This window comes from Pygoscelis adeliae, unplaced genomic scaffold (assembly GCF_000699105.1).
Source record: "Pygoscelis adeliae isolate BGI_AS28 unplaced genomic scaffold, ASM69910v1 Scaffold353, whole genome shotgun sequence".
Lineage (NCBI taxonomy): Eukaryota > Metazoa > Chordata > Aves > Sphenisciformes > Spheniscidae > Pygoscelis > Pygoscelis adeliae.
The window spans coordinates 1,481,665-1,494,482 of NW_008824445.1; the positions used below are offsets into that span (position 1 = coordinate 1,481,665).

At 37.2% G+C, this 12,818-nt stretch overlaps 1 protein-coding gene across 1 annotated transcript in view; it reads left to right on the top strand.

Annotated features, from left to right (window-relative positions):
- GLT1D1 (glycosyltransferase 1 domain containing 1) overlaps window positions 1–12,818 on the top strand; it is a 51,481-nt gene that overhangs the window by 18,965 nt on the left and 19,698 nt on the right. Inside the window, exons 7-8 of the mRNA XM_009320965.1 lie at window positions 7,102–7,197; window positions 8,273–8,322. Coding sequence (XP_009319240.1) covers window positions 7,102–7,197; window positions 8,273–8,322 — 146 coding nt within the window. The remainder of the gene's footprint in view (window positions 1–7,101; window positions 7,198–8,272; window positions 8,323–12,818) is intronic.

Below are 12,818 nucleotides of genomic sequence, written 5' to 3' on the forward strand. Positions count from 1 at the left end.
CATGTGATTAGAAAACATAGGCAACTAACAAAGTCTATACTAATGAACTGAGAAAGCTCGTCTACCCAACAGATAAGAGTAAAAACTGGTTTCCTGGAAGGTGACAGAGAATCATAGGATCAGGTGCTTATTGCACTATCAAATAAAATATGCAATGTACTTTTGTAGTTGGATTTTTCTATTCTCAGATAATTTCTGCTTCATAGCATGCCTATTTTCAGAGCTTGAAAAGTTTACATAACCTGTCATGACACAGACAGGGTTTTACAGAGGCATTATATTTTCCTAAAGCTATGCTGGAAAAAAAGACCCATATAAGAAAAATTAAATAGTAAAAGTTTGTGCAGCTATATAGCCGACCATAGAAATAATGATATGATAGCAGCAGTAAACTGTGTTCCCCAGCAGATCTGAAAGCATAGAGCTTTTTGTCTGATCTGTTAGAAATAATGAGAAATGGGAAAAAAGGATTGCTGGAGAATTTTGCGGTCTAATTTTTCTGGATTAGTAGCCTGTCCCTGGAAGTTAACAGGTTCATTTAACTTCTGTTGTCTTCACAAACGTATCAGCAAGTCTAGCTGTTACTCGCTATTGAATGTGAATAGCAGTATAAACACTTTGGATATAGTTATTACCTCCACTTCCCCTTAATTTCTAAGAAACAAATTGCTTTGTAAAATAAAAGCTCAACTTCATAAAACATTAATAAATGTTTGAGATCTGCAGGTGGTTAAGTATGTTGCTGAACTAAGACCTAATTGGGCTAATTATTGTCGAAGTTCTGTGTCATCAGTGACTTCAATTAAAGAAACTTCAGTCAGTATAAAGTAAGACAGCATGTTGAAGCTGTACTGCAGTAGGGCACTGCCATATCAAACAAGCTGGAAAACTTGGCTGGTCTGAGCAGCTTGTTTTTAATAGCTGGCTTGTGAAAGAGACACAAAATCAAACTCTTCGTGCCAAGAGACTAGAAGAGCTAATGTATGGTATTTCTGCTGTGTGTATGAAGATGAACGTAAAGAATAACTATGACTTGAAAGATCTAGAGTATCAAAAATACATGCCAGAGTTGGACAAATTTATCTGTGTTTCAAACTCAAGAAAATAAAATAACCATCTTAGAGACTGAAATCTCAGCAATAAACCTATGGATTTCCTTTTCTAGGAGATCAGTTAATACTTTCAGATGCATAGGAGATGAATAGACGAACAATTTTCAAGAGAAGTAAAAGACCTGCTGTGGTTCAAAGTGAACAGAAAGGAAAATGAGAAAGGTTATTCACCCTCACCATCTTGTCATGGCTTAGATTTTGTTTCTGAACAAAAACAAAAATGGATGAGTAAGCCCAGATAATATGGACTTGGTATTGTTCTTTAAACGTCCATAGAACACAACAGTGAGCTTGAAATCAGGGGTTGGAAAATTAATCTTAAAATCTTTGATCATCCTTGACCTAATATTAATAAAAATGTTTTGACTGCAGACTGTTTTTTTATGTTACTGGGCAATTTTTGTATCCTAAATTATAACCTATAAGTCCAATATTGATATACTTAATAAAATATACTTAACCTCTAGTACAAATTGGATTTTAAGCTGTAAAGGAATGAACACATTTTAAGAACTTTGGCTTTGTGAGGTTGCTTGTTCAGGTCCAAAATAATAACTGAATGAAAAACCACATTGTTCCTTCTTATATTTTTCTCCTCTCTAGAGATTTTGAAAACACCCTACAAAAGCACAGTAAAGACTTTTAAATAAGAAAAATATTTTTATTTTCTTTATTTGAGCAAGTGGTGAGAAAATTGCTCACTTAAGATGTTCTCAAACTGCTTCGTTACCTCTCAGCAAGCTAATGCTTGATATTATTCATTCACTTAGAGGCCTGCAGCTTTTCAGTAAGATTAAAGATTTGCAGTAATATATTTATTTTTACTGTACATCTATGATTACTACATTTTTTTCCTGATAGTACCTAGAGGGGTGGAGTTAAATGAATCTGCTCTTTCCAAATCTGTTTAGAAAACAATTCTACTTATTCTTGCCTTTCTTAGAAAAACAATGTCCTTACTAATGCTTCAGAAATGATTTAGGCTTTTGTGTTAGCTGTCTGCGTTCATGTTTTGCTATCCTGGCATCTAAGTACAGATTTTTATAAAGGTTGAAGTGTAAACTATCATACTGTGTCAAAATAGTAAAATAGTTGATGTGCCAAACAGTTACACAGTTTCAGATGAGGAACAAACTAGGAGCCAATGAAATCTTAAATAATGAACTGCTTATTTCCAGTGTTGCATTATGAAAATGTTTTCCACTTTTAATGTACTCCATTCTCTCATTCTGTCTTTGCAACTGAAGACCTCAAAACAGTTTACCAAAAGTTAAACCCAGTGCCATTGCTTCATGTCAAGCAATTATTAAACCTGCTTGCAGATGAATGGGTAAGTCTAGATGGATAAGTCTAGATTTGAGAAACTTTCTCTAGGCCATGCCATGTCTCAGAATCACAGCCAGCAGGAGAACATGAATCCTGAGTATTAATCTCATTTCATCTATTAGCCAATATATTTTGTGCCAGGTTCCAATACTATTAACAAATACACTGGCACAGCAGTTGGATCATGCAATTACACTTTGAAATTTTAAGTGCCAATGCTACATTGCTGTGTTTCAGTTTTGAGCAGCATAATACCACCGCTGCTCCATCATGAAAAAGGAGTTGCATGACTGTGGGAGTCCCGTGTCAGTCTTAATCTTCCACTGTGTCTGTCTCATTTCAGCTCACCTGCAGTTCATTTGTTAACATCCCCGTGGTCCTGTGTGGCATATCAGGACAGCATACCGTCAAGCTGATGAGAGGAATGAGTTTTCGTAATCCTATCAATCACTGTTCTTGTTTTGACCTCTCACATCTTGCTGAACAGGTGACCTGCTAAGCAGGCTCAAGACTAGCTGTGGCCAATGTGCAGCTGTTTTTTGTAGATAAAGCCAATGTAACAAATCAGACTACAGCCATAGACAAATACTGACAAGGCATGTTTAAAGGAGCATCTCTTACTGACATTAAACAATTATTTTTGACACTGAAGGAGACATTGACTACAGTGGCAGGACTTGCATTTAGTGTATACTGATTCTGAAGGATGGCTGGAAAACATGTACCGTGCAGTCTTATTTTTTTTATTGCCAGTCATTATGTACAATCTTTCCATTTTGTATTTTCTTTGCGAAGCAAACAGAAGGATGCATGAGCTAAGAGATAATGAAGCACAGTATGCTGTTTCAAATCTTTGCTTTTGTAACACTAACAGAGATGGGGAGAAACAGACACAAGCATTTTTTTGTTATTTGGGTGTTTGCATGTCATTCAAACAAGATAGTGACACAGTGAATGTATCAAAAGAGCAAATCAATTGATTGTGCCGTATTGATATATTTCCATTTCAGAACTGAATCACACGAGGTGGTAGTATCTTATTACAGATTAAGTAGCCTATCTGGGAAAGGCAGAATGATAGCAAAAATTCACATACTGAATGTTTAAGCTCAAGGAAAAAGAAAAAATGTCTTCTTTCAAGTACCAGTTTTCACCCAGCTGATGTCTGTAGCTGGTAAAGGCAGCTATTGCAGTTATTCTCATAGTATGTTCTTCTTCTCAGCATTCTTGTGAGGACAGAGCATAATAAAATGATTGCTTTCTTGTACAAATGGCTACCTTTTTTTTTTCCCCCGCAGCAGGGGTGCTAGTGAGGCTTGAGAAAGCAACAGCTGGAAAAAAACTGATGCAGGCATCATCTTGATGCATTAATTCAACCACCTTCAGTGAATAAGCAGAAAGCTAACAAGATACACAAGTGCTGCTGATGTTTGATCTTAAGTAGACAGAGAATGAGTAAACTCCCAGCACTAAATAGTGGCAGTGATGTGCTGGTAATGCAATCTTCTCAGGAATGTCTTTATATGCTTCTAAGTCGATTGAGTGGGGAAAGTCTGCCTGTAAAAATTAATTAGGTGATGACGAAGATCTACAGCATAAAATAAAATAAAACTACAACTGATTCTCACTTCACTAAATTGAATGGCAGAGTCAAATCCTTTTTTGACTAGCCCTTCTATGACAGTTTTTAGAAATGCCATGCAGGATCCAGTCTGTAGGCCAGTGTACCCAATATCTGCTATTTCAGAGAAAAGTGCACAAAACTTCACGATAGACAAGTAGGGCTTTGTAAAGTTGCATAAGGGGGATAGTCTGCAGTGAGATTTCAAGCTTGTGAATGTCTTTTCAAAATAATAAATGTCAAATAAGTGGGCTATTTTCATTAATAAATATTATTTTAGGTAATTTCACTAGTGAAATAATTAGACTGTTATTGGTGAGGTTCGTGGGAGAAGTACCTTTAAATGCCACAGGAACTGAATGCCAAAATCCAAATTACAAAGTACAATTACTCTCTGTAGGGCCAGTTTCCAGTTTCTCTTCCGGGTTAAGGTTTTTGTACAGGGAGCAGAATGGCAGTCAGGACTGCACAGAACCGGTCTATTAGGGCTTTTCATTGTCAGAGCACTTTAAACCCTTATCTAACAAAATGAAAAGACTGAAAGCGGTAAGATAGAAACAAAAAGATGTTAAGAGATAAAAAGAAGCAGTTATTTCAAGCATAGTTAATGTTGATTAGTGTACTGTCACATCAAGAGTGCAATAATTCTGTAGTTTCTACGTGAGAACAGGAAGACCTGGTTTCTCACTACTGTCTGACTGAGCTTTCAGCACTAACTTTTAATTTTATTCCAAAGTAGCCAGAGCTGAACATCGATAGGTGGGAGTTCATAATTTAAAATGAATGTTTGTGCCATATGGATAGTTAAAATGCAATCTGAATTTTGCTGACACTTTCTAGTAATTTGTTTTGTGTGAGTTTATGTCATGGATTGAAACCACTGCTGCATGTCTTAAAAACAAACAGTATTAATGGCCCATTGCACCAGAAGAATGGCTTTTTCAATCCAAATGTTTGTGTATTATAACTTACAAATTATTTCTTGGTCCAATAACCAGTAAAATATTACTTACTGTGTCTGCGGCAGCCACTCTTGACAACTCACGCTGTTTAAGTTAAATGAAACAGACTCAATAATGAACCCTGTGACAGGGAGCATTTAAAAGTCCCTGAACTGGATTTTAATTTTAAAAGCAATAGCACTTGAGTATGTTGTGAATTGCCACTCTTTTGATTCTCCCCCTCCCACAAAATAGAGTTTTGATACAGAGTTCGTGTTAATCCAGTTTCCTTGACATGAAGGGAGATATTCCTGGCATATTTCTTCCAGGGCCTGGAGCAGACCCTGCAGTTAAGTTGTACAACACCGTGAGGAAACGTAAGCTGGTAGCAAGTTTGAGTGATCTTAAATTCCAAATTGCAGCAATTCAGTGATGCTGTATAAGCAGCTGAGTTGTTCCTGCAACTGGTGGAGAGTGGAAGGGAAAGGGAGGAGAGGAGGCCTCGGAGAAGGCGCTCTGCAGTGTTCAGCAGCAGCAGATCACCATGCCACCACAACTGTCCTGCTGCCTTCCTCTGTTAATCATAAATTCGTCAGACAGTCATTCTGACCATGCAGCATAGCCCTTCTGGTAGCTATGTGACATAGCCTCAGTGTGGGACCCACGCATTAATGTCCCACAACCAGCCTGCTGCTGAAGAGCAGCAGTTTGATGCTCCTTGTTGAACTGCCTAGTGTTAGATAATACATGTCATCCATCCTTGCCACGAGCTCAATAAATAGGTGAACTGAAGGACAGCAAACTGATTTGTTCAGTACGGTAAATCAAACATGAACATTTCAACCCCTCTAGTGTTTATTAAATTATGTTGTTGCTATGTGTGCTCATTCAGCAATTTGTGAATTATGTTGTTTTATCATAAACACATTTTACCAAAGTTCATCACATAGTGACCCTTCTCCAGAAGTATGTTCTGAATTAATTGTGCTGTCATAGAGCCAATGGCAACTGCAGTATCATACATCAGATCTTCTTTTTCTAATATAGCCCACAAAATTATTTTTTATGGGTTGTTGCTCTGTATTTCATAGAATCACAGAATAGTTTGGGTCAGAAGGGACCTCTCAAGGTCATCTAGTCCAACCCCCCTGCTGTGGGCAGGGACATCTTCAACTAGATCAGGTTTCTCAGAGCCCCGTCCAACCTGGCCTGGAATGTTTCCAGAGATGGGGCATCCACCACCTCTCTGGGCAACCTGGGCCAGTGCTTCACCACCCTCAGCGGAAAAAATTTCTTCCTTCTATCTAGTCTAAATCTACCCCCCGTTAGTTTAAAGCCATTCCCCCTTGTCCTGTCGCAACAGGCCCTGCTAAAAAGTCTGCCACCATCTTTTTTATAAGCCCCCTTTAAGTACTGACAGGCTGCGATAAGGTCTCCCCGAAGAGAGGGAGAGATTTGCAGGAGAGATTTCCAATGTTAAAACCTCCCATGTTGAGATTTTTTCCCAAATTATTTTTCATTTGTGTTTCTTGGCAATAAGGTTAAAATAAATGTTTTGCAATAGTTTTAACTTCTAGTTAATTATTCTGTAGCAGTGCTGGCATATTAGGCATAGATAACTGTGGGACATTTACCTGATCTTTAATAACAAAAAGTATCAGATCAAGAGCTCTAATCCCTACAGCTTTTGATTAACTAAACCTCACAATATCCTTGAAACAGGTGTTGAGTTATTATATGGATGTAATTTTTTTTCTTCTTATGGGTAGTAAAATGGAGAAACACACTGATTTGTATAGTTGCCTTGTCAGCCAAAGCTGGGTTCTGGTGGTCAAGAATACCGGCCACTTCTCCAAATCCTGCACATTCTCTGCCTCTGGAAATAAACTCCTGTGCCCTATAAAATGATGTGCGTGATTAAGTTCTTCACTGAGTTGATTTGAGGATTGATGCGAGAGCAAGAAACATAGGGAACAATAATGGGAATTTTTCAGAATCCACCCTATTACTGCTTTTACCACTTCATGTGCTCATTCATGAAACAATTTGGAGTGTTCGGCTTTTTTATCTGCATTCAGACTTTTTAAATTATTTGTTACAGACATTCCTACAGATACAGGCTGTTTACATATGTTTCTTTTGATATGCGGACTTCGACGAGTGAAAGACCCTCTGTATTTAGTAGATGTATTTTCAGGTAGGTACCTGCTACTTGAATACCCTTGTTTCGTCCCTGGATTCAGATGCATTTTTTTTAATTTTTATAAGTTTGGCATAAGCTGTTTTATTCACTGCAGAAAACTTCATCACATATTTACATTTAAAAAAAGAAATGCTCGTGTAACTATTGATCTGTTCAACACACGATTTCTGTACTGCGTCTTTTCCAGCCTGCTGGGAATAACAGAGCATTAAAATCAAAGCAATATTTGATGATTTTACTTGCTGGGAAAATTATTTTGCTGTTACATACAGTATTAATGGAAGACAAAAGAAGATTTCACCTACATCAAAATAACTTTTTTATCTTACTGTCCTGTGGCTATTAACTGATTTGCATGTGTGCTAATTAATATCATTGAAGTTACAAGCAAATATTGCCACCCATCGTTATGGCTCAACACTATAAACTAGGCTGAAGTTTTCTCCTAGTGATGCAGGTGAATGTTTTGCCAGGTTCTGTTTGTGTCTGTAAAAGGTTCAGGTATTCCAAGTTGGAAATTTAGCCTCCACTATTCAGCTTTCTTTTATAAGCCTTAACCACCTTGTGACGCTTAGTAACAAATGCAGTTTATTAAAGTCAAGTAACTGGTTTTGTTCTATTCTGGTATTGAAAAAGCAGCAGATTTCTCTTGTGCATATAACTGAGTATTAATTGTAACGGTTGCAGTTGCTTCCACATGTTCCTTTACATAGGAAAAAATTCAAAACATTTTGTCTTAGTGGCCAGAGTCACTGCATTATATAGAGCGTTGTTCTCTTGAGATGATTCAAAATTAATATCTGAGCTTAGTTAAATAACCCTTGAATCATAAGAGATTGCATGAAGCAGATATGCTAAATAATAACTTTCAGATATGCTAATCATTTGAATTCTGAGGAGTACTGTGAGGGCTAGCATGAAATCTGGTCCACATACAGTCTTTTAAGTAGTAATATGATATTTGACTAATTCTTTATTCATGCAGCTATTTACATTGATTTCAGAGAAAGAATTAAATTAAAAACTAATAATATGGATTAATAAAAAAGATGTTCCTCTTCTGTTTTAGATTGGCACAGAAGGGATCCCAGTGTCCATCTGGGCATCATTGGGCCTGCAGTAAGTTGTTGTAATTTTTATTTTATTTGTTTGTTTATCCCTAAATACTTCTGTTTACTCGCATCTGAATATCACAATAATTCTTTCCAAACTGAACCTGAGTCACAGGACTTCTAACTGTTACAGAGAGAAGAAGGTACAAACCTAGCAGTTGTAAAGGCTGTTCAACTGTGGAAGTGGAAGCGATTCCAGTGCTCGGGCTTCCAAAGTTCAGGGTTCTGCTACCGGCGAAAAGGCCTCCTCACTCAGCATGTGCTCTGCGTTTGCATTGCAAGAGAGAAAGCAGCTAAGAGGGTTTTTCTAAGGGGTATGCACTGAGATAGCCCAACTCTATTCTGTTGGGTTTTTATTAATGCAAACTGTTATCAAGAGCACTAAAAAGGTTTACAGCAGCTGTAGATTTGTTTTACATATACTGATTTTTTTTGTTTAGAAAACTTGGGCTAGCTTTATAAAGGGCATTTGCAGCTGGATTACTATAATTTTATATCTAGCTCAAGCACATGACTTGATAATGCTATTAATCTATTATGGTCTCCTAGAACAAAACATTTAGTGTTTCATTTGACTACAGAAACAACTTCAGAAGATAAAAAGTATCAAAATATTTGGATTCTAATATTGGCTTCTGTTCTTGTACCTGTGGCATAGCATAAAATTTTTTAGAGAATCAGAAAGTACTAAAAATGTGAACTCTTGCAAATAAAATATTAGAAATGCCTGTTTCAATATGAATAATTTATAAATGAACCTATCAAATATTTTGAAAGGCAACAGTTGCCATCTAGAAGAATTTTTTTAGCAGGTATTGTTAATGAGGATTTTTAATACTGTGAGGGTGATATCAGATGCTCATTATCCCTGTTCTTCCATCTTTTGTTCACGTGGAGGATTGCGTCTTTGTTCCATTCCATTTAGATTTTGATGCCATTTCTGGTAGTTTCAATTCATGCACAATTAACAGTTGTCAGCAGGTGCAAAATGATGTTAGGTTTCTGTCTGACACCAGACAGCAAGGACAGAGCTTGAGCTGACAAATAAAATTGGTGAAGTCTGTTTCACATTTAGAATCTGAGTGCACTAAAGCCCTGGGATACAGGTATCTGAGAGAGAAGGTGGGGTTGAATAAAATAAATAAAATCAGAAACTAAGTTGTTCTTACATGTCCACATCTCAGATTAAGCTTAGAGTTGGTATCATTCCTTCCAAACAAATTACATGTATTTTAGTAAAAGTGCTGGCCAATATTAATGTGAGATTTCATTTTTTCCCCTTAAGTCATAAGATCCTGTTTAGCAAATTTGGAAGTTACAACTTCTAATTCTCTCTCTTCACAACAGGGTCAATCAGTTAAATGGCAGCTCTTCTGTGATTGCTAACTCTCTTTAGACAAAACGTACAGCTGGGTTGCCGTCTCAAAATGTTGTCATGAGTTTCTCAGCAATGATTTGCTTTTCATGAAGCACCAGCTCCTGAAAGAGTTTAAAATAATTTAAAAACATATTTCTCTCATAGTACTAAAATACCGCTAAAGGATGAAAATAAATTTCAGCTCTGTTGGTATTTAGCTCTACTTTTCTTATTCATGTTACTTCTCAAACCACAAAATCTTAAGAAAATCAGTGCCATTATCTGTGAAGCAAGTCATATTTATTGTGAATATTTTAAAAAAGCACATTAAGATTATATTAATTAACACTATAAAGAACAAAAGGCCCACACGCTCGTTTCTGCTTTGCTTCCATAAGATTATAATCTTTTCCTTACGTTTGCTGTGCATGATTGTCTCAAATGGTGCAATCTAAGTAATATTGCAGGATTGGGTCCTGTATAATGTAAAATTTTTAGCATTTATCTCCTCTTCCAGTTTTCCTTTTGTTCATTTCTGTAATGAAATTTGAAACAATGGCTAATTTTCAGCAGCTCTGTATCCCAAGAATAGAAGCATATGAAACTTTAAAAAAGGCTACAAAACTTGTGTCCAGCTGTTGGGTAACCTCCTGAAGCCCACTTTGTACTCTCTGTGTAATTCTTCTCCGTTCTTGTAGACACTACAGAATATTGTGTGTTTGTAGTGATACTGTTTTTCATTGACAGCTATTTTTCATCTGTCCAACTTCTTTCCATGCCTATTGAGACAGTTTTAGTTGAATATCTGCCTCCGCAGATGGAGGGACCTATCGAGTCATGTAGCCCATCTATTTATAAAGGATGACTGTTACCTACTGTATGTTTTCTGGACTAGTTCTAAAATGAAACAGCTATTGGCCCAACTAAACTAAGCAACTAGAGGAAGTCTAATAACCTGCTCCAGAATATCCTAGAGCACAATAATTAGGAAAATCAGATAGGAGACAAAGATAAAATTTCAAATTCTTTACCCTGCTGAGGAATATGAAATTCTGCCAGCTACATCCTGAATAAGTGTCCTACTCACTGAGATATTTTTTAAAAAGAGCTACTGCTGCCATTAAGCTGACAACTTCTAAACCTTTGTTTGCTTGTTCTTCAAGAAAAACTCCCTGAAAATGAAACTTTTGTTAGAAATGTTGAAATGAGCTGTTCCAATATTTCTTAAAAAGGTTCTGTATTTTTTTTAGGCCTATTACTTTTGTTAATTTAGATCCTAGTTGCCAAATTGTTTCAGCTGAATTAAAACTATATTTTTTACAAGTTGTTAATTGCCCCAAATTGCAGTAGTAGAGCTGCAGGTTAAGCCAGAAGACAATTTCCTTAAGCATTTAGTATATGGAAAAGATGATGTAGGATGGCCGAGTTTATTATGCTCGCAAGGATCTTGTATTTCTGGTGCATTTGCTGCAGGCAAATTGTGTTGCAGACAACAGTTGTGTTTTCAGTCGTAGGGGAAGCTCAGTCTTGCTGAGCGTATTCAACAGTCGGTCAGATAAAAATTGTAATGTGGGGTCACCTGCTGCGGTGAATAACGCTGATCCTTTCATAGTGATGCTGCCAAAACCTCACAAACCCGAGCAATTGAGCAAATTCTTCCTATCTGTATTGAATATGCTTGCAGGGCCACAGTAGTCCCAGCACTATGATGAAGATGTTTCTGGACCATTGCTTCTGTCTGAGTTAATTTTTATATGACAGCAATTTAATATAGTGTGTTTATAGAAGATTTCCTCGATTTTGATCATGGTAGGCCCTGTGCTTAACAGGCACCTTCACCTTTGTGCAGCGTTTGATCTGTGACTTTCTGCACCGTCAAACGTGTCTCAGACGTTTCTTTGCCTGTCAGCAGAGTAGAACTTCCCGAATGGCATATCTGGTCCTGTTAGGTGTGGTTTCTTGCTCTGTGCTCCCTCCCCTTTCCATGTGTCATCGCATCTGCTCTGATAGAAACTATTCATGCAACGCAAGCTGCCTTCCTCTGATCTCTGCTAAACTGATGAAATGCGCAGCTCTCTGAAGGCTCTTCCTCTGGATGGATGATTTTTTAACAAAAGATGATAGGTAACCGACGATCATATTTGCCTGCTACGTTGATAGGGAAAAAAATAAAATGTGGCAACAAACACTCTACCTATGGAAGAACTGGATCATGGAGACATTTTGGGTGGAAGTAACATCCTTTTCTTTTCAGTAGCTTTTTCTGAGACCGGGCTAGGTTGCTAGGCATCCTGCCATAGTCAGTTGGCTTTGGAAACATTCACATCTTCTAAGTGCATTTCCAACTTACTGAACAGCTTATGTTGTATCTAATTTCTGTTATATTGAGCCTGTGGTTAGATAACTGTGCCCCCTCAAGTTCCTAAATGTAGCTCAGGGGGATCACTTCTCTAAGTCATCGGTACACCCATCCTGAAAGTAATATTTTAACTGAATTCTCATATTCAGGCCAGGCTTCTTGGAATATCTACCAATAGAAGAATACAGCTTAAAGGATTGTTCTGTTTATGAAGCAGATGGCAATTTCTTGGCTTCCACAGAAGTAGATGGGATAGAAATTAATATCTTACAAATTTTATGAGTCACAGGCTGTAGTTTTTCTCATCCTTCTAAAGGTAGAAGAGCCAAAGACCATATCCCACTCCTCATTAAATCACTTGCAAGTACTCCATTGATTTTAATGGAAACAGAGGATAGTTCCTCATGAGAGGAACTCAGCATCAAAATAGTACTTTGGGGAAAAAGCTGAAAAGATATTTATACAGAAATAGCAATTATGAAGTTCAGTATGACATATCCAAGGAACCTGTGACATGACATACTGGTTTAGTGTATGGATCTGTATCATACTTTGCCGCCAGGATCAGGTAGTGCCTCAGGAAAAGGCACTTGATTTTCCCCCCTGCTGTTGCCAAAAATAGTTCCTTAAGCAGTTATGCAAGCCTTTTATTTCTTGCATTCAGTAGGAATTCATTCCTTAGTGCCAGAGTGATTCGCCTGAATCTTTTAATTTATGAAGCCCTGTTTTCATGAAATAAATCTTGTGTCCAGAGTACACAATCGTAGTTATAAAATAAATACTGACT